Below are 22,638 nucleotides of genomic sequence, written 5' to 3' on the forward strand. Positions count from 1 at the left end.
AATTGAGAAAATAAGGAAGAAAAGTTAAATGACTTGCCAAGGATAACACAGTGAACAAGTATCTGAGGCAGAAGTCAAACTCAGGTCTTCCTAACTGAAAAGCAAAGACTGTATCCACTCTGCCTCATCACAATCTCAAAAGTTATGTTAATTTTTAAACTAAAAGTTAATAAGAATAATAACAACTTAATGGGTGTAATGCATTGAGTGAAAAAAGGACTGGATTTAGACTGAGATGATCTGGGTTGAAATCCTGTCTGTGCCACATACTTTTATGTTACCTGGGTCAAGGCGCTCAAACTCTCTGGGCCTCAGTATCCTCATTCATAACCTGGGGAATTCAATTAAATGATTTCTACTATCACTTCTAGCTCTAAATCTCTAATCCTATTATTTTTATATAGAACTTTAAGGTTCACAAATGTTTCCTTACAACAACTCTGTGAGGTCTGTAGTTGGTATTGATGTTTTCAAGTTAATTATACTATTTGATTAATGTTTTCTTCATTCTCAATGGTTTGGGCTATTAAAAAAAACGACTGTTAAGATCAGGGAGAAATGGGACATACATATATATATAAATATATACACATATATGAATATATATCTTATCCTGGCATGTATGTATATATGCATTGACACACAGATACACACATATGCATATATTTATAGTACACATGTATATATGTACACACACATATACATGCACACACATAAGAAAGTTAATAGTAAAAGTAGATCAGGGAAGAGACAGTGGGAAATAAGACCTTTCCAATTGAAAAAGGCCAAGTGAGTTCAAATGAGTTAGGATTATTGGTGAAAATTTTCCATTTTAAATTTAAATGAAAATTTTTGCTGTGATGATTAGTGAATTATTTAGACCTTCATCATAGAGTGGGGAATTTGAACAGCTAGCATGCTGAGAAATTTAATTTGGATTTCTTTAATGCATTCGTTCTTGATAAGAAAGTATTTTAGATATAAATGTTATTTAACCATGCTGCCAAATTGCTGCAGAATATAGAAGAGATTTATAATTCCAGAATATCAAGGGACTTCTTACAAACCACTTTATCATTTTGTGAAGCTGTTATCTTTTTGAAATAGAATATAATTTGTAAGATTCCATTGCATATTATACTCCTGATATTAGCAGCTTAGAGTACCAAACATTTACTATGAGCATAATCAGCAAATTTCTCAGAATGTGAAATTATTTCAGACCTCGCTAGACTTTGAAAATAAAAATAAACACCTGTAACAAAACATGCAGTACATCTAAACAAAGAGATGTAAAACCTGATTGTGAATATACAGTCAGGACGCCAAGACTATTTGGTTAGGAGAGCAAGAAGGTAGCAGTTGCTACTTATAGTCTCAATAAGAGCACCCATCTCCTTTGCTCTTCTATGCTTCCTAGAGGCAACCTCAGAGGGAAATAATATCTAGGTTGGTATATGTGGCCTGATGCATTACACAGATGCTTGAATAGCTAGTTGTCTTTAAAGAAAAGACAAAAGTTAGGTTAGTTCTTCTCCAGTGGAGCAATGTCCTAAGTGGCTGGGGCAGAAGTATGACTGAGTAGCTTTCTCTGCTTGGCTGTGTTTGTTTTTCCTGTGTTTGTTTGTGTGTGTGTGTGTGTGTGTGTGTGTGTGTGTGTGTGTGTGTGAGTGTGTGTGTCTCCAAATAAGTCTTATGAGAATGGTCTTGGCACGAACTTCTTTTTTGTATTAATTTATTTTGATTTATCAACAATTACTTCCATAAGCTTTTGATTTTTAAACTTTCCTCCCCCTCTTTCCTACCTCCCTCCCCAAGACAGCACACAATCTGATATAGGCTATACATATACATTCCTATTAAATATATTTTCACATCTTCACATTAGTCTTGTTGTAAGAAAGAATTGAAACCAATAGAAGGAATCACAAAAAAGAGTAAACAAAACAAAACAGAAGGGAAAAAAAGAGCAAATAGCATGCTTTGATATGCATTCAAATTCCATAGTTCTTTCTTTGGACGTGGATAACATTTTTCATCATGAGACTTTTGGGGATGTCTTAGATCCTTGCATTGCTGAGAAGGGATAAGTCTATCAAAGTTAGTCATTGCATAATGTGGCTGTTACTGTGTACAACGTTCTCCTGGTTCTGCTCACTTCACTCAGCATCAGTCCATACAAGTCTTTCCAGGTTTTTCTGAAGTCTGCCTGCTCATCATTTCTAATAGCACAGTAGTATTCCATTACATTCATATACCACAACTTGTTCAGCCATTCCCCAATTGATGGGCATCCCCTCAATTTTCAGTTCTTTTTGGCATGAGCTTCTTGAGGACTTGGACTAGAGAGTTGAGCAATGACAACTCAGACACGGCAGAAGCGGTGTCCTAAGCCACAGCTTCAGAGCTCTATCTTATTCTCTCAATCATGCTTTTTTTGGAGCTTGTGGGATCCTGGCAAATGGAGTTTTGGAGACTCTGACCACATGGTTTGTATATTGCAGGTCTGTATATGGTCTCTATATTGCAGGGCCTTAGCCGTGTAGTTATACTAAAACTCAACAGAGTCAATAAAAGTAACCAGCTTCTTATCATTAAGCTTTTTGCACAATGATGTATCATTTGGGTTTTTGAGGAACTCTCCTTTCTGGTGCCATTTGGGGAGCTTGAAAATAGAGAAAGAAAATTACTTTCTAGCCCGTATGTTGGGGCTAGCCTTCTAACTGCTCTGTCTGGGCCGTCCTTCTTTTTTGTTTGTCCTTGTGAAATGATATAAGATTTGCAGGGTATTTCAGTAGTCTTGCCAGCTTCACAATTGCTAGCCTTGACCTGAAATGGAATGTGGCACTTTTAGATATTGCTACAGCTGTAGCAATACAAGCAGCCTACAGGTTATTGCACAACACACAGGGTGTCCCCTTCCCAACATTGTTAGTACTATTTCTTAGCATGGTTACTGGCAAACTTCCCAGAGTTCTCTTCTTCATTGGTTCTGCCATAATCCAACAACTGTTTTCTGGGTAGAGTGGGAGGAGTGCTAACATTTCTTATAAAACGTCCAAACAGAAAGCATCATTACCTGGGTACTTGCTGATCCTTTCTGATACTGGGCGTAGTTGGTGAATGCTCTACCACCCTCACTCTACCAAGCACTTAATGATTCCTTCTACAGAGGAAGAGTTATTCACCCTCCACTGAGCCTATTAAGGGCAGTCTCCTCTGAGTTATGATCATTGCCCTGAGATTTTTGTAGTTTACCTCAGACTAGATGAATGATTATAGCAGATTTGTTTGTACTCCCTTGCTCAGGCTAAGAGAAAAAGAGGCATGTTTCATTCACTGATTTCAACATTCATGCTGTTGCCTTTCCCCTATTAATTATTTTCTATTTATCCTGTATGTAGCTTGATTGTATATATGTGTTTGTTCTCTCCACCATTAGATTGTGGGCTTCTTGAGGACAGGGACTGTCTTTTGCCTCCTTTTGTGTCCCCAGCATTTAGCATAGTGCCTGACAGATAGTAGGTGCTTAATAAATGTTTATTGATTGATCAGTTGGTTGGTTGGTTGGGGAAAAGCTGGTTAAAAATTTTTTTATTGGACTGATACTGCTTTGTTTTAAATTTCAAAGTTGGGTTACTGGTGCATGCCTATAGTTTCTGCTGCCGAGGAGGTTGAGGCTAATGAATCTTTTGAGCGCATGAGTTCTAAGCTGCAGTGGCCTAAAATCAATCAGGTGTCCACATGGAGTGTAGCACCAGTATGGTGAACCCCTGAGAGTAGAGGGCCATAGGATTGCCAAAAGACCAGGCAAACTTGCCCAGATCAGAAATGGAGTTGCTCAAGCTTTTGTTGACTAGTAGTGGGTTTGGGCCAAGAATAACTCCTGCACTTTTAGCCTAGGTGAGATAGAGAAGCCCAATCTAAAACAAACAAACAAACAAAAAACCCCAAAACAGACAAATAAACAAAAACTCTAATCAACCCAACTGACCAAACCACTACTACCACCACTAAACTTATCTGTTTATCATGTGAAGAAGTAGAAAAATGCAGGTTACTTCCTTAGAAAGAAATTTTGAACTAGTTCCAGCAATACCTTTTTACAAATAACTTCAGCTCTCCATGTCACATTGCATTTAGGGACACATCTCTGGATTTTAGCTCTGTCTTGTGACCTGCTATATGCAACTTTTTCCTATATGTCATCTGGTGAGTAGTAATTCAGAAAGTGGCTCCTTTTTCTTTCCCACATGGGAGGAAAATGTACAAAATGATCATTTGAGGAGCATTGCTGGGGAAATACATGAGAAACAGTATAGTATTTGAATTTTTCAAATTATTTTTAAAAACATTTAAAAATGGCAGCTCCAATCATTTTCATTGGTTGCCTCCATCCCTAGACTGCTATTCTTCCTCATCTCTACCTCCTATCTTCTCTGGCATTTTAATAGTTTCAGCTAAAGTACAACTTTAATCAAAAATCTTTTCCCAATTCTGCTTAATACTATTACCTTTCCTCTGTTGCTTATCTCCAATTTGTCTTGTACATAGTTGTTTGCATGTTGTCTTTCCTATCAAACTTTCAGTTCCTTGAGATCAGAGACTGTCTTTTGCCTTTTTATTGTTTTTTTTTTAATTCCTAGCACTTGGCACAATGCCCAACATATATTAAGTGCTTAATAAGTGCTAGCTGACTAGATGAAATTTTATTTTTTTCCAGTGGAAAAAAATTCAGTTCCTGCTAATTGGGCTACCTCTACTCCAAAGGAAAAAAATAAACGAAACCCTGGTAACAAATATGCATAGTCAAGCAAAGCAAGTTCTTGCATTGGACATGTCCAGAAATACATATATATGTGTGTGTATATATATGTGTGTGTGTGTGTGTGTGTGTATATATATATATATATATTAATATTATCACATCCTGCATTTTGAATCTATCACCTCTTTATTGGGAGACAGGTAGCTTGTTTCATCATGGGTCCTCTAGAATTGTGCTTGGTCATTGCACTGATGAGAGTTCCTGAGTCTTTAAAACTGTTTGTGTATACAATATTGTTGAAGCAGGATAACATTGTAAACTGTATGGCTTCACAGATGGATTTCAAGATGCTAATTATTTCCTCCTTGCTAGCCAGGAGCTCTCAGGATTTTTAACAAATCTTGATGAGGTACCAGGCTAGGCTAAGCCCCACTCAGTAAAGACAGACAGTTTGATTGAGAAAGGATTTTCAGGAAAATATCAGGCTTGGTACAACTATGATGGGACTATAAATCAGTACCTTTCTTAGAATCTATTGGTTGTATATGATATCACCCAGACCTGTCTCCTCTGAAGGGGGGGGGGGCAGATTTAGGGAGCAAATGAGAAAGAATAATACTGCACCTAGGTATGAGAGAGAGAGATAGAGAAAAGGGGGAAGAGAAAAAGAGAGAGACAGAGATGGAGACAGAGGCACAGACAGAGACAGAGAAAGAGACAGAGACAGACACCAATGGGTAGAACAGAAATCGGGTGTGTGTCATGTGTCATCACTACACCCTTCCTACTATTTCTGGTCTTCTTCCTTCTTTCTAAACACTGCTCCTCAGTTTCCCCTGAAGATTAGAAGCCAAGTAAACAGATCTGCATTTCAAGTCCTATTTCACTTGGAGAGGAACAGGTATTTTCCCTTTTTAAAGGAATGGGTCAACCTTGTAACAAGAAAATCCTCCCATGCTAGCGAAAGAAGGCTCTCTTCAGTCCATTCACATGTCACATTGCTGTTTCCTTTTCAAGACCTATTCTGACAAGAGCTGAGGGTGTGTGGGACAGCTTCCATTTCAAATAGCCAGAGGGTAACAAGGTATCAAAAGATGATACTGATATTGTTGGGGATAGCTAAGGCAATGGGCCGCTACCAAGGAGCAGAATCCATGATGACATTTTAATATTTTGTTATTTTCAGATTTGAAAATACAGAGATTTTGAGAGTTCTGACACTCAACTTCTGGCTAGGCCAGGTGAAAATAAATACCATCGGGGGAGAGGGCTGAAGCAGATAACAAACACATCTATGCAAAATCCCCAATTAAAGAATGTATCTCGGTTGTCTTGAAATAACTACTTTTAAGCCTCAAAACATTCTTCTAAAATTCTCAAATCTTCTGTTTGACAAGTTTAAGGAAGAGCTGGTGCTGCTGAAGCAGTCTTTGTGCAGAATGTCAAAGTTAGTTTAGTCTGCTAATTCTGGAAAGAGGCAGGGTGACATTTTCAGAGCAAAACTAAAACACGTTTTTAAATTCCTCTGTACCGACCCCGTTCAGGAAGGAAGGCGGCGCATTACTGGCTTCCTGGGGTTTGTGCTTCTTCCCAAAGATTTCAGCCACCTCAGTAGTTTGAAATCAAAAGTAGAGTAAAGGAAGTTCCTTCCATAATAGGAAGTTAGTGGAGATTCTCAGACTGGGTTTTTACTTACATTTTGAAGAAACACCGATCCTCACACTGGTGTGTGTTGTTCTTTACAGGGCCAGCATTGTGCAGAAGCGCATAATTTACTTTCAAGATGAGGGTTCTCTTACCAAGAAACTCTGTGAACAAGGTAAGACTGAGATGTAGCAATGTAGCCGTGGCTTATTCAATGTAAATATTAAGTTTCCAGAGAAGCATTTAGAATCATTTGGTCCTGCCATCCTTGGGTTTCAGTACCTCACATAGCTCAAGTGTTCTACTGGTAGACAGAGGTTGTGTACACTTTGATCTAGCTTGCCCTCCAATTAACCAGCTTGATTTCTTTGGCAGAAAATTGCCAACAGAACTTAGATGTCATTTTCTTTTGTACAAAGAACAGCAATTCCAATCCAACCCAATCTACGCATATTAAGCATTTACAATGTGCAAGACATATGTACGAGGAAATAGAGATACAAAAAACAAAATAGAAAAAAAAAATCACCTGGTTCCTATCCTCAGAGAGCTTGCAATCCAGTGCCAAGAGATTGTTTTCTATTGAATTTCCTATGAAAATGTTTTAGGTTCTGGCACACAGTAGGGATTTAATAATTGCATGTTGATTTGATTTAAAAACACAGTTTTATGGAAGGACTTGTGCAAAATAATGAAAAGCAAAATGAGCAGAACCAAGGGAACATTGTTGTATACAGTAACAGCAATATTGTTTTAAGAACAACTTGGAACAAATAAGTTATTTTGACAGCTGTAAATACCCAAATTAACTCTAAAGGTCATGTGAAGAGAGATGCTATCTGCACCCAGAGAATGAACTGATAAATAGAAGTGTGTGTGTGTGTGTGTGTGTGTGTGTGTGTGTGTGTGTATACATACCTACTTGTGTCTAATGGTAGCCATCTCTAGGAAGGGGGGTTGGGGGAAGGGAAGAAAAAAAGAAATTTGCATAATAATTTTGTTGTATATTTGAAAGGAATAGCAAGTTGTGCATAGGAGATTTTCTGTTTCATGTGCAGTCATTTTTAATGTACTGTTATGGGAATGCTTGTTTTATTCTGTAAATAAAAAAAATAAAGTAAAACACAACCACCACCCCCCAACAGTTTTATAGCTTGGGGGTGGGGAATGGAACAATTTCCCTTGAAAAATCATTAAAGGAGATCTTCCTTTCTTTCTGAAGTCTTTGGGCTAGTCCTTTGGTTGTTGATGCTGGGGGTATACACAGATCTTTCTACCTCAGTGTCATCATAATGGTAAAGTATTTCCTAAGAAGAAAGAATTACTATATCCAGGACGAACATGATTAATTCAGCAGTGCTGTCACAGCGGTAAGGGCAGGATGCATTTAAAAAGAAACTTGATTTAGGATTTTGAAAGGTTTTGTTTTTTTTTAATAGAGAGAAAAAATCAACTCACTCATTTTAATAAAACAAAAAGGCAGGGCATATAAAACTTTATTCAATCAATTTAATAAATTATCTATCTATATCTGTATCTCTGTATACAGAGAGTGAGAAAGTGAGAGAGTGTGTTGTTTCCTATTATGTTCAAATAAGAAAGGAGATTATAAGCAGTAGCATGCTGTAGTGGCTAGAAGGCTGGCCTTGGAGTCAAAAAGACTTCTGGGTCCAAGTCTTGACTCTGCAATGCATCAAGGTATGAAGATCAAGTCATGTGACCTCTTACTACCCCTGGACAATTCACCAATCCATCAAGCGTCCAAATGTTTCCTAGGTGCTAGGAATGCAAAGAAAAAACCAGAGCACTCCAGCACCTATCTGCAAGGAACACATTGTCTATAAAGTAAAAGTTACAAATGTGTTGCTAAAGTGGAAGGATGTTGATAATGGAAGGAGTTCGATGTCAAGAATTCTATATAGTGGGTAAAAATCACAGATCTGATCAAAAGAAAAAAAGGAAAAATAAGAGACATCAAAAGGCACTGGGAAATGGAGTTCGTAGTTACAGGTAAAAAAGAAGCAGAAAAAAATAGTAATAGTAATAATAAAAGCAACAACAACAACTAAAATTTATGTAGGGTTTACTATGTGCCAGGCATTGTGCTAAATGCTTTACAATTATTATCTCATTTGACACAGGGGTGGGGAACCTGTGTCCTCGAGGCTACATGTGGCCCTCTAGGTCCTCAACTGCAGCCCTTTGACAGAATCGAACTTAACAGACCAAATCCCCTTAATAAAAGGATTTGTTCTGTAAAACTTGAACTTAGTCAAAAGGCCACACCGGAGGACCTAGAAGACTACAGGTTCCCCACCCCTGGAACTTAGGAGAAGAAGAGAGAAAGCAGAGAAAGTAGAAGAAAGGAGAAAAAGAATGGACCATTCTAACTTCACTTACATCTATGCCTAGCCTTGATCTAGTTTTTTAATGAGATAATAACCACCATCCTAGAAGTTTCCACCCACTCTGATCTCTGGTCCTATTAATCCTGATTTCTGGGTAATTTCTACCGTCTGACCTTTTTGGTCTTGCTCCCATGCTGTTAAGTCCCTGAAAACTAGGAGGTTGAACTCTCTTCTTTCGAGGTATGCTTATTGTTCATTTGAGCTGCAGTTGGGACTTGCCAGTCCCATTCTCCTCTCTTTGATACCCTCTCTCATTACTCACAAGTGTCCTAAACCTCTTCTCTCCTCAGGGCCCCAACTGCATTCCCTATCACTCTTCCAACAGGTGACCTATACTCCTTCCTACTTCACTGAGAAGTTGGACATCTTCCAAATTTTTACCGACTCCCTCTTTTGCTTTTCACAATGCATCAAGGTCCCTCATTCTTTCTTTCTTTTTCCCTATTTCAGATGAAGAGGTCTTTTGACTGTTCACCAAGACTAGTGACTCTACCTGTGCCTTTAGTCTTTTCCACCCTCCCATTCTTCAGGACTTGGTTCTAGAGTTATTTCCTTTTTCTCTTGCATCTTCAACTTTTGCCCCTCTGTTGACTCCCTTCCACATGCCTATATGTATACCCAGTTCTCTGTATTCCTAGAATAGCTTTTCCCCTTGCCTTCTACCCCACCTGGGTACCATACCATCTCTCTCTCTTCAAATTTATGACTAAACTTGAAAAAAGAAAGAAGCCAGTACCTTTACTTCCTTATGACCCACTTTCCTCCCAACACTTGTAGTATGGTTTCCTTTCTTCCTGCTCTCTTAAAAGTTGTTAATTACTTCCCAAAACAGTCTTTGTTGCGTTCTCATACTTTATGACCTCTCTGCTCTACCTTTTCCCTTCTTTAAATTCTAACTTTCCCCATCTATTTTCTATCCATAGTGACTATCACTAGGTCAGCTAAGTGGTACAGTGTATGAGGATCTGGGTCTGGAATCAGGAAGACCCTGGGTTCAAATCCAGCCTCAGATACTTACAAGCTGTGTGATCCTGGACAAGTCACTTAACCCTGTTTGCTTCAGTTCTCTCAGCTGTTAAATGAGCTGGAAAAGGAAATGGCAAATCACTCCAGTATTTTTGCCAAGAAAACCTCAAATGAGGTCACAATGAGTCAGATGTGACTGAAACAACTGAACAACAACAGCCAAAGTGACTGTTACAGTTCCTTGTTACATTGTAGGTGTATAATAACTTTTTTTTTAATTGAACCCATAGTCTCAACTTCCTTGATTCCTGAGTTAAGTTTCTTTCCTAATCCCCTAACTACTCTAGTATCTCTTACTGGTTCCTTGTCTTCTTACCAAGCCTGTAATTTGGCTTTTTTTCTCTGTCCTTTGTACACTTCCTCTCCTGACAAAAATCATGGAGTCCCATATATTGCGCCAACAGTTGCCTCCAAGTAGGTGACTCCCAAATCTGTAGCCCCAATCCTGACCTTTCTTCCAACCTCTAGACCTCTATCTCCAACTATTTACAGGGCATCTCCAACCAGATTTCTCACCAGCCCCTCAAATTCAACATGCTCAAAGTTTAAGTATCTCATATACCCTTATCTGCTTTTCCCTTTGGTTTCACTATTCTTTAAACAGTACCACCATTCGCTTAGTGTCTTTTGTTTCCAAACTTTGATGTATTATTTTTCAATTCTTTTCTCTTGATTTCTTTTGCTGTTCAGAAAGTTACAAGGTCCTGTTGATTTGGTATCCTCAATACTTCTTCCAGTTGTTTCTTCTTTTTATGCCTACTGCCATCACCCTAACCCAGGCGCTTATCAGTTTAGACTACTAGCTGTTGTCTGAACTTGACATGCTGTCTTCTCTTTCTATGGTGCATGCACTCCTTTCTCAGTGCTACTTCTTAGAATGCCTAACTTCCTCCAAGGATTAGCTCATGTATCACCTGATTACTACAGGTTATCTTTCTTATTTGGCCCTGTTGGAAATAACCTCTGGTGCCCAAGTAGGCGCAATAAGTTAGACAGACTAAGAATGAGTGAAGCAGTGAAACCTTTAATATGCTTTCTGCAGGAACTTGAGATGAGCACACATACCCTATAGAAGCGAGAGCAAACCTTATGTCCCTCCTAGCTGACTTTTGTTGGTAGAAGTCAGCATAGGTCACAGACTTCCTGAAATGCCCACAACATGTCCTCCTTGGTATGTTCTACCCCTTCCTCATACATTGTATGTTAAGAAAATGGTGTCTTAACCTTGCCTGAAGGTGGAGAAGTTGGTATTCATGAGCCTATTAAGCATGTGCACTCTAAGTAAAGCTTAACCTTTGTCCTACTTACAGCCTACCCAACCACACTACCAGCTTCACCCAATTTTAGCTGGTTCTTGAAGCTCCTGACACCCAGAGCTACTTTCCTCTCAATTTCCTTATACGGAAATATAATTATTTCTTATTTCTCACAGCCCCAACTTGCTCCATTTGGTAGTGCTTTCTCCTTCCCCAAATTCACTTGTATTTGCTTCTCTTGTACTTATCTTGACCATCCATTACTAGAAAATAAGCTGTTTCTTTTTTAATCTCTCTTGGGAAGACACACTCACTTCTTCATGCTCTACTAGCATCTACTTTTTGCCAAGTTCTAAAGCCCCATATTCTCTTACTCCATTGAATTAAGAATTAACTTATTTCAAAGGTATATATTAATTGAATTTCCTACGTGGAATGTTACAAGAGGCTACTTTTGATATTCAATAATTTTATTTTCTTAAGGAAAGAGCATGTTGTCATAGATTAGAAACTAGGAGACCTCAAGTTTGAGATGGATCTTACCAGTTACTAAACATGTCACTTTGAGCAAGGAATTTCATTTCTAAGAGCTTTACTTTTCTCATCTGTCAAATGGGGATAATGATCTCTGTCCTGCTTTTTATAGGGGTCACATGAGAGACTGTATATAAAATGCTCAGGAAACTTTAAAGCACTGTATAAATGACAGCTTTGATCATTATTGTGCAACTCTTTTAAAAATGTGTAAGAATATATGTTCAACTAGGTTAAAAATAGAACTTCTTTGCTGTTAAACTGCTAAAAAGTATTGAAGAAATAGAAGAAAGATGTGATTGAAGCAGGTCATATTGAGAGAAATTGTGTTCATGATGCTGGAAAATCAAGGCCAGGAATCTGACAAATGGAAAAACCATTTGCTCACGTGACCCTGTCTCCTTGCTAGCTATCAATAACTAAAAATGAGAGTGAGAGGACTCATGTACAAGTGAATTACATGGCATCTATTGAACACAAAGGTGGAGTCAAAGGACCCAACCTTAGGCAGCTAGGGGCAGGATGACCCTCTTGGTAGAACCTTTCACCTGTTGGTATGAGCAACTAAGCATATTGAAAATTCTTCCTTTTACTTTCATTAAATTGAAGCACACCTGTCTGTTTTGCTGTCTGCTCTGCCCAAGCCTTCAGAAATCTGTTCTTGTTGACTCTGACAGTTTGCATATGGCAGGAAGCATTGGAGGGAAGCATAAGAATTTGCATATTTCCTTTTAAAAATTGGGGGCCAAGGTGTATATGCTTAGGTACAGCCTGTACATAGAATAGGTCCCTCCTCTGGAGTGCTGGGTAGGTTTTGTGTTTAATTACTGCAGAGCATATGAATGAAGTTGCCTCATCTGTGATGTCACAGCTCTCTAACAAACTACTGCATTTAGTAATTTCTTTACCAACCTGGTGACATTTTCATCTGTTCTGTTTCAGATTCAACATTCAATGGGGTGACTGATAGACCAATCTTGGATTGTTGTGCATGTGGAACTGCTAAATACAGGCTCACGTTTTATGGAAATTGGTCAGAAAAGACTCACCCAAAGGATTACCCACGTGAGTACAGCTGCTGCTGGGAAGATTGGGGGGAGGGGGAGTAGGGAAAGAAAGTATTTGAAAGTACAGTATTACTGGAGGCTAAACCAGATAGTCTATTGATATGACAGCCGAGAAAATAGAGGAATTCAATTAAGGCCTGTTGGAATGAGAAAAAAAACTATAAAATACATGGTTTAAGAAAAATTTAAATTAATATAATTAATATAATTAAATTAAGCATAACTCAATACATTTAGCTTTTTGCATAGTATTTTCCCAATTAGTGTTCTCAAAATTTTTAATATACATTTAATATATATACACATACTACATACACATATACATACATACATACATACATACACACATACACACACACACATGCACAGAGGCATAGTCAAGAAGAATGGACTTCTAGTCCTCCCTCTGACACATATTGGCTTTATGAATCTGGTCACTTAAGCTTTCAGTGTTCTAGACAACTCTGATAATATGCCTATAAGTTGCAGAGAAGGGACTGACTTGCGTTGGTAGAGGGGCTTTCCTCATCAGAGAGTCCCCAATATCAATAAAATCATAACTCTAGTCCCTATTTATTTTCCTGTAATCATATATAGTATCTATATAAACTTATGTTAATTATATAATAATTTAAACCCCCTTGTCCTTTGGGAGATACTCTTATGATAGTCTCTAGAACTCAGTCCTGAACCCAGAATTAAACAGGAAAAAGTCTCTCAAGACCTAAAAAGTTACCACCATGTTCCCATTTCCTAGGACTCAGGCTCTTACTAAGAGCCTTGGGGATTCTTATTTAACTTACAGTTATTATAAGCTTGGCAGCGCAGTTCAACCTTGAAGTTTATATCAGACACTGGGTAGGGGAAGTTATTGGATGTTTACTAGCCAAAGGAGTGCTGGCTGATATCATAACAGTGAAGGAAAAGATGCAATAACTAAGAAGTAGACCTAGAACTAACCAAGTGAGACATATTGTATATCCATTCAGTGTCAAATTAAATAATTTTCTGCCTCAGCATCCCCTAAAGGTATAACTGTACTTTTTGAACAGTGTACAAACAGATATTCATAATGGCAAACTTATGTCATCAATAGAGGGTTAAATTATGTTCAGGATCCTCTACTGAAAAAGGCAGAAAAGTGTGTAATGCATCTTAGAAAGATTTCCATCAAGATTGCACAAGCTCAAAGTACTAGTGCCCAAAGGGACCAGCTTCAGTTACCATAGAAAAAAATCACATACATGGAAGAGCTCATTTCCTGATATGGCTGGATAAATGAGGAGGGATTGTACTTCCTGCTATCTGCCAATTTTTTTTTTTTGATGGTTCCAGTCTTTTAACTTTTATGTAAAGCTGGTGGCATTTTAGAATTGTATCCAGATAACTATACTCAGAGATTTTCAATTTAAGTGATTTGAAGGGACAACAGAATTGCTCTGTTGTATCCAAACCTCATTAAAATGGAAAATTTTCGCTGCATGTACAGATAGGGAGGAGTAGAGAGTCTTTATTGTTTGTGAGTGGTCAATTTTTTTTTCTTGCAGAAAACAAAGGCTTATTGGTTAGGTCTTTAGAAACAGTACCAAAGAAGGTAAAGTTGTGACCCCTGACAGAGTGAATACTGCTTTGCCTTCTGCTTCATGTTTCCCCCCCATGGCAGTACTTAAAAACCAATTTTCATTTATTTTTAATTAAAATATATATATTTTTCAATTAACAAGCATCTACCTTCTCTCTTTTGCATCTCAGTCCCTTACTAGAAAAAAAAAGAAAATGAAAAGGTTCTGCAATAAGTATGCAAATTTAAGCAAACATTTTTTTAACATCCCCACATTGACCATGCCCAAACATGCATTTCTCATTTTATGTATGTCAGGAGGTAGGCAGTATTCTTGAATCATAAGTCCTCTGGAATTGTGGTTAATTATCGCACTGATCATATTTCTTTGTATAGCCATTTACTTTTGCTCTCCGTTATATGAGAATAACGCCCCCCCATTCTTTCCCTTTTCTTTCATAGTGTATCCTTTCCTCCTCCCTTTCATTTCTTCTTTTAAGATCATCACAGCATAAAAACAAAACACTCCCAGGACCTCTATCTTATTTGATTTTGTCTATGTCCCCTGCTTACATTACAATTCTTAGGAGATGTTTGTCCCCCCCACTCCCTAAAAGAATGCAAATATTTCATTTTTATAAGGCCTTTTCTATTTGCCCGCTTGAATTTACCTTTTTATGTTTCTTTATTTTCTTTTGTGTTTATATTTTAAAGTTTCTACTCAGATCTGGTATTTCTGCTGGGGATGCTTGGAGGTCTTCTATTTCATTAAATGTTCACCTTGGAGTAAGAGGTGTGCTGGAGCCAGTCATGAGAGAACCAATTGTGAAATTTTCAATGTGAGCATTTGAACCTTGGAAATTGGCAAATGCTACAAGTCAGAGCTTGATTTTTGTTTTGTTAACTGTCTAGACTTAAGAAAGTGATGAAGAAAAGGTTGCTAATGCAATTAAACATAAAGGTATGTTGTACATGCTTTTCTTTTTTTGAGAGAGCGCTTCTTTGACACTTTCTATATAGGTATTTAATAGTTTATTCTCTTCTTCTGAGCTTGTGTTTCTGAGTTTCTGATTATCCCTGGCTTCATAGTAGCTCTTTATATTTTTTTTAGTCCATTTCAGCAGTCTGCTCTTGGCATCCTGCTGTTGCTTGCTTAGCTGGAAGCTCCAGGGGCTGAGTCTGTGATCCTTACTCCTCTAGGAAATACACCTACTCCCCACTGATGTCCTGGGAGAGGGAACTGGCTCCACATTCTCTGCCCTATTTTTAACATAGTATAAGACTGTTGGTACAATTTGATACATTCTTCAAAATTTTTGGTGGTTTTATATATTTGTATAATTGAGGTTTTAAGGATTTATGCATTTCATTTTGCTTATTTTGTTAAGAGTGTTTCCCCAACTCTGGTACTTGTTCTGATGATGGCTGCCAAATGATGGCTCTCTGGTAGTTCTGGGAGAAGAGCTCTGCTTTGTAAATCATCAATGTTAAATTAATCTAAACTGGTGACATACTTCATACCTCAAGGATACATGATGTATTAATGATGGCCCTACCTGTGCTAGTACAGATGAAAACAAGACCTTCAAATGGGGAGAAGAGAACCAAAATGAATAGCAAGGGATTGAAGTCCAAGAAAAGAGAAGAGGTAGTAAGAGAGCACCTCACCACCTCTAATATGATCAAATTCTTAGGCCCAGATGAACTATTAAGAGACTAAAAGAAATGACCAAGGGGGTTATGGAACCAATGCTGGAAATATTTGAAAAATTGTGAGTACAAAAGTGATGTGAGATAGTAGATAGTAGCAAAGTATCACACCAACTATGCAAAAAGGGAAAGCAGATAGATTCTTCAAATTATAGACTTTTGAGTCTTTTTTGTTGTTGAGTCATTTCAGTTGTGTCCAACTCTCCATGACCCAATTTGGCTGTCTTAGCAAGATACTTGAGTGGTTTTCCATTTCCTTTTCCAGCTCATTTTATAGATAAAGAACCTCATGAGGCAAACAGGGTGAAGTGATTTGCCCACAATCACACACCTAGTAAGTATCTGAGGCTGGATTTGAACTCAGGTCCTCCTGATTCCAGGGAAGTATCCATTTGTACCATCTAGCTGCCCCTTTGAGTCTTTAGTTCCTGACAAAGTTCTAGAATTTAGTATTATATGGATCATTTATAGATATTCTGAAAGGGATCTCTGTGAGCCAGAAAAAGTCATACCAGACAAACCTCATTTCCTTTTTTTTTAATTTAACAAGATTTAAAAGTTAGGTTAAAAAAAAAGTAATATATGAACCAAGAATTACCAGAAGTGCAGGCCGGTTTTTTGAAGAAGCAGAGGAACCAGAGAACAAATAGAAACATTCACTGGGATTATGGAGAAAACAAGGGAGTTCCCAAAAAAAGTCTACTTCTGGTTTATTGACTACACTAAAGCCTTTGACTGTGTAGATCAAGTCTTCGAAGAGATGGGAGCACCAGATCATCTTACTTGTCTCCGGAGGAGCCTGTATGCTGGTCAATAAGCAACAGTTAGAACAAAACATGGAACAACTGATTGGTAGAAGATTGGGAAAGGAGTACAACAAGGCTGTATGTTGTCACCTTATTTATTAACTTATATGTGGAATGCCAGGCTGGATGGATCAAAAACTGAAATTAAGGTTGCCAGAAGAAGTCCCAACAGTCTCAGATATGCAGAAGATACCACTCTGATGAAAGAAAGTGAAGAATTAAGAAGCTTCTTGATGAGGGTGAAAGAGGAGAGTGTAAAAGCTGGCTTGAAGCTTAACGTTAAAAAAGCTATGATTATGGCAACTGGTTCCATCACTTCCTGGCAAACAGAGGGAGAAAAATGGAAGCAGCATAAGATTTTATATTCTTGGGCTCAAACATCGCTGCAGATGGTGCCTGCAGCCATGAAACTAAAAGACACTTGCTCCTTGGAAGGAAAGCTATGGAAAATCTGGACATCATACTAAAAAACGGAGACATTACTTTGCTAACAAAAGTCTGTATAGTCAAAGCTGTGTTTTTTTCCAGTAGTAATGTATAGCTGTAAGAGTTGGACTATAAGGAAAGCTGAGTGCTACGGAATTGAGGCTTTCAAACTGTGGTGCTACAGAAGACTTTTGAGGAAAGCAAGGAGATCAAATCAGTCACTACTTAAAGAAATTAATTTGGACTACTCATTGGAAAGACAAATAATGAAGCTGAAGCTTAAATACTTTGGTCATATAATAAGAAGACAGGACTCCTGATGTTGGGAAAGATTGAAGGAAAAAGGAGAAGGGAACAGCAGAGGATGAGGTGGATTGATAGTGTCATGGAAACAAATATGAGCTTAGATGGACTTTGGGAGATAGTAGAACATAATAGGACCTGGTGCCCTGTGGTTCGTGGGGTCATGAAAAGTTGGATGTGACAATGAATGAACAATAACATTAGGTTGGGAGAAAGCCTTAGAGTATATTTATTTTAGCAAGGTATTTGACCAAGTTGCTCATGATCTTCATGGGCAAGACAGAGAGATATGGGCTAGAAGATAGTATAGTCAACTAGACTTTGAACTATATGACAACACACAAAGAGAGAGGATCCATTGGTCAATAACCTGGTAAGAAATTTCAGGGAAATCCCATAGGGTTTTGTCATTTTTCGTCAACACTTTTTTTTTTGTCAGTGATAAGACGAAAGCATAGGTGGGGTGTGTATATCAGATCTTGTGAAGCACAAAAATCTAGCACTGATAACTAACACATTGAAAGATAAAATTGGGATCCAAACGATCTTGATATATTAGAGTGATAGACTGAATATGGTAAGCTGAAAGTTAATAGGGAAAAACAAAGTTATACACTTGGATTATACATAGAAGCACATGCACACACACCTACATTAAAAACTAACTTCACAGAGTTGAAGAAAGAGGTATGTCTAGGTAATATTTGGAATGACAAAAACCCTTGAACGTATGAGTGCACTTCAAGCTCAATACAAGTCAACAGTGTGACTCACCAGCCAAAATGTGATCATGACCTTGCTATTCCCTACACTTATCCATCTATGCTTTGTGACTATGAATTTTTTTTTCTCCAGTTCTTAAGAAAGATTTTAGGAAGCCTTGCTAACAAAATGGCAAATGGCCCATTGAGGGTGACCAAGATGGTGAGAGAATTCAGAATCATATTATAGGAGGATTAGTTGAGAGAACTGGGGATGTTTAGTCAGGAGAAGAGAAGATTTTTCATTTGGTCACATTAGCTTCTTCAAATATTTGAAGGCTGTTGTATTGAAGAGATATAAGGTAGTATCTGGTCCAGGTCCAAGGAAAGGACAGTATACAATTTGCTCCGTGTATGTGTGTGTGTGTGTGTGTGTACGCGTGTGTGCACGGGCACATGTTTGTTTCCAGTTAGCTCAGGCTGATGGAAAGGGCCTCACACAGCTTACCCTTAGCCTGAGGTTTAATCTCACTCATGCATAGTCAAAGACATAACTTCCTAGAAGCTCACCACACTCATCAGGCAGGGAATCCAGTGATATCCCAGTCAATGCTGCCTGAACTATTTCACTGTGGGAGGCCTATGCAAACTGGCTTGAATTCTTTGAAATGCATTTGGAACAACTATGATTTAAAACATCTTCTCTAATGCCCCCTACCCACACACAAAAAGGCTAAAATACAATAAGCTATAAAGCTCATTGTTCACCCTTGGTAATTCTCAGGAAATTTATGCTGCCTTGTACTCTAGTCTTTCTAGAAGAATAATGTGTTTGTGGGGCATATGGGTCAGTTTCAGGGCTTCTTCAAGAGAAATGCATAAATTGGTAGCAATCTTAGTCAAAAATGGGATGTAGTAAAGGAATTACAGATTTATTTCCTCAAAAATCTATGTAAAGTTACTTGACATTTTATTTTTAATTTGAAGGAATGCTTTACTATCAGGGTATTGGATAAAGTCATTCATGTAATCTCATGGGGTGTGATTCTTAACCTGTCTCCATTAACTTTGGAAAAAGTAATTAAACACAGTGATCAAACTGATATCCCTAGACATTTTTAAAAATAGAATTATCCAACTAATTCACTGGGTTAGGTAAATTAAGGTGAATGAACCAAATGGTCCATCTTTGTAACATCTTTAGTTCTTAACAATGTGCTTTGCACATTGTAGATACTGAATAAATGTTTTAGAATTGAATTGAACATGGTGAGAAGAGTCTGCTCCATATCAGTAGTTTCCTCAGTGGGAGAGAGGATGCTGTCTCCATCAGGATTGTGATCTATAACTACTACTTGCTGGATCATTCCTTCACAAATTCCTCTCTCACCAAAAAAACAAGCCATGAAGCAGTCTCTCTCAAATCTAAATATTCAAACCTAATCTTTCCTTTGACTTTGAGTCTCAGAACCCCAATTGCCTTCTAGTAACCTCTAGCTCGATGTACTGTCAACTCAATATTGATATGTCAAAACAAGAACTGATTTTTCTCACATATGGCCAGCCCACTTTTTAAATGTCTTGTTTCCATTGAGGGCATCGTATTCCTCCTCCTATTCACCCAGACTCATGAATTTGGATATTAACTCCTTCAATGGAAGTAAACTGCTTGAAAGCAGGGACGGTGTCATTTCCTATCTTTTTATTACTACTAAATAGTTGTCTTGCACATAACAGCTTTGCAAATGGTAGACACAATATTTCTTGAATTGAATTGAAAGCTTAGTGCAACACAATTGATGTGGACCTCGAATAGTAGGGATCCCTAGTTCCTTCAGCCAGTCCTTTTGCATGATTTCAAATTTTCTTAATTTCTGGATCTGCTCTAGCTTGTCTATGTCCTTTCTAATATGTGATACATAAAACTATACTCAATACTCCCGATGTAGTCTTAACACTTACCAAGTACTGATAAGATAATCACTTCCCTCATTCTGAGCACCAGGCTTTTATTAAGGTAACCTGAGATTTCAATATGTTGCTTTAGGAGCTTTGTTTGGTTTTGTTGCTGACTGTTGTTGAAACTAGTTTGCAATTCCCTAAAATTCCTAGTTTTTTTTTTTACACCTCATTCTCATCCTGAACTTGTATAACAGATTTTTGAATCCAGTTTTGTAATTTGATATTTATCCTTATTAAATTTTATCTTCTTTGACTTTATCCATCAGTCTAATCTGTTGGGATCATGTTGGATCCAAATTCTGTTACCCAACATATTTTCTCTCCCTCTCACTTTGTGTCATCTGCCATTTGGATGAGCATGTCATCTGTTAACTACAACAATGCCTTATGTCTATAGACTGTGTATCTCTCTATTGTCCATAAGCCAGCATCTTTTGCAGCAGCAGCAATAAGAGCAAAACCTGGGCAAGTTTATGCTTTGTAGAATGGAATAAGATACAGGGGAAATATATGCTTCTGCTTGGGAAATACCTATGAGGCCTAGGTGCTTCCACTATTCAGGATAACTCACTGTACTCTTACAGTTGCTGCTACTCTTTTAAGAAAAGGTATACATATTCTAAATCCTAGTAGTGGAGAGTGAGGTTTCTGAGAATGGACCCAAGATGGCAGAGTAGAGAAGCACTCAGCCAAGCTCTCCCAATATTTCTCTCCAAACAACTTTAAAATAACACCTCAAATCAAATTCTGGAGTGGCAGAGACAATAAAAGGTAAGAGTGAGACATTCTTCTAGCCCCAGACAACTTAGGAAGTTGGAAAGAGAGATCTGTGATATTGGGGAGGAGGCTGGCCCAGAGTCCACATGGATGAAATACCAGTGGTGGAACTAGGTGGTGGATACAGAAGCAGCTTCAGGGGTTCCCAAACCAGAGATGGTAAGGTGACCAGGCAACTGGACAGAAAGAAATTACAGTGTACCCCCCCAGTATTAGCACTAGACACAGGACCAGATGCATTTGGCAACTCAATTACCTATACCTACTTCTGGGTCATAGTTCTAGGGCAGAGAGGAGCAATTTCACTCATAAGGGAGTAGGAGACCTAAGGGGTAGTATCACTTCCAGCCCTAATGGATCAGGGACCCTGAGGAACAGTATCATTTCCAGTCCCAAATGAGGAGGAGCCCTGAGAAGTAGTACTGATTGCAATCCCAAAGGATCAGGGGTTCTTCCTAGGTAAGGACCAGAGAGATAGGAGTGACCACACCTTTTCCCAGATCATACCACCTTGGAAGCACCCAACATGTGCAATTTTCCAGGACTATCTCTTAAAACAGCAGTGTGAAAAACCCTAAAGCATAAGATAGAGCTCCCCACCCCATGATAGGAACAGAGGCCAATATTAACATAAAGTTCCAAATTAAGAAATTGGGTAGGAAAATGAGCAAACAACAAAAAAGAACCTAACCATAAAAAGCTACTACGGTGACAAGGAAGAGCAAGACAAACTCAAAAGAAGGCAATGAAGTCAAAGCAGCTACAAGCAAAGCCTCAAAAATATGTGAATTGGTCAAAGGACCAGCAAGAATTCCTGAAAAATGATTTAAAAAATTCAAAATCAAATAAGAGTGGTAGAGGAAAAAATAGGTAAAGAAATGAAAGCAAAAGAAGAAAATTATGAAAAGATAATTAACAGTTTGGTTAAAGAAGCAAAAAAATACTGACAAAAATAACTCCTTAAAAAGCAAAATTGGCCAAATAGAAAAGGTGGTACAAAAGTTCACTAAAGAAAATAATTCCTTAAAACTTAGAATTGGTGGCCTCAGACACATAACACTTACTAACTGTGTGACCTTGGGCAAGTCACTTAACCCAATTGCCTAGCGAAAAAAAAAAATTGGAATTGGGTAACTGGAAGCTAATGACTTCATGAGACATTAAGAAACATTAAAATAAAACCAAAAGAATGAAAAAGTAGAAGAAAATGAAATATCTCACCAAAACACAACTGACCTGGAAAATAGATCAAGAAGAGATAATTTAAAAATTATTTGAATACCTGAAAGCCTTGATCAAAGAAAGAGCCTACACATCATATTTCAAGAATTATCAAGGAAAACTGCCTTGATATCCTGGAAGCAGAGGATAAAATAGAAATCAAAAGAATACACTGATCACCACCTGAGATCCCAAAATGAAAACTTCCAGGAATATTATAGCCAAATTCCAGAGATCCCAGGTCAAGAAGTAAATACTTCAAGCAGCCAGAAAGAAACCATTCAAATACTGTGAAGCCATAGTCAGGATCACACAAGATTTACCAGCAACCATGTGAAAGGAGCAGAAGGCTTGGAGTATTATATTCTGGAAGGCAAAAGATCTGGCATTACAACCAAGAATAACCTACACAGCAAAAATGAGTATAAAGGTTCAGGGGGGAAATGGATATTCAGTGAATTAAAGGAA

General features: G+C 37.9%; 1 protein-coding gene across 1 annotated transcript in view; it reads left to right on the top strand.

The window, feature by feature from the left end:
* The window catches only part of LOC114023659 (spondin-1-like), a 369,204-nt gene that overhangs the window by 147,149 nt on the left and 199,417 nt on the right, over positions 1 to 22,638 (top strand). Inside the window, exons 4-5 of the mRNA XM_027836417.1 lie at positions 6,514 to 6,587; positions 12,579 to 12,701. Coding sequence (XP_027692218.1) covers positions 6,514 to 6,587; positions 12,579 to 12,701 — 197 coding nt within the window. The remainder of the gene's footprint in view (positions 1 to 6,513; positions 6,588 to 12,578; positions 12,702 to 22,638) is intronic.

This window comes from Vombatus ursinus, unplaced genomic scaffold (assembly GCF_900497805.2).
Source record: "Vombatus ursinus unplaced genomic scaffold, bare-nosed wombat genome assembly UNPS02014818.1, whole genome shotgun sequence".
Lineage (NCBI taxonomy): Eukaryota > Metazoa > Chordata > Mammalia > Diprotodontia > Vombatidae > Vombatus > Vombatus ursinus.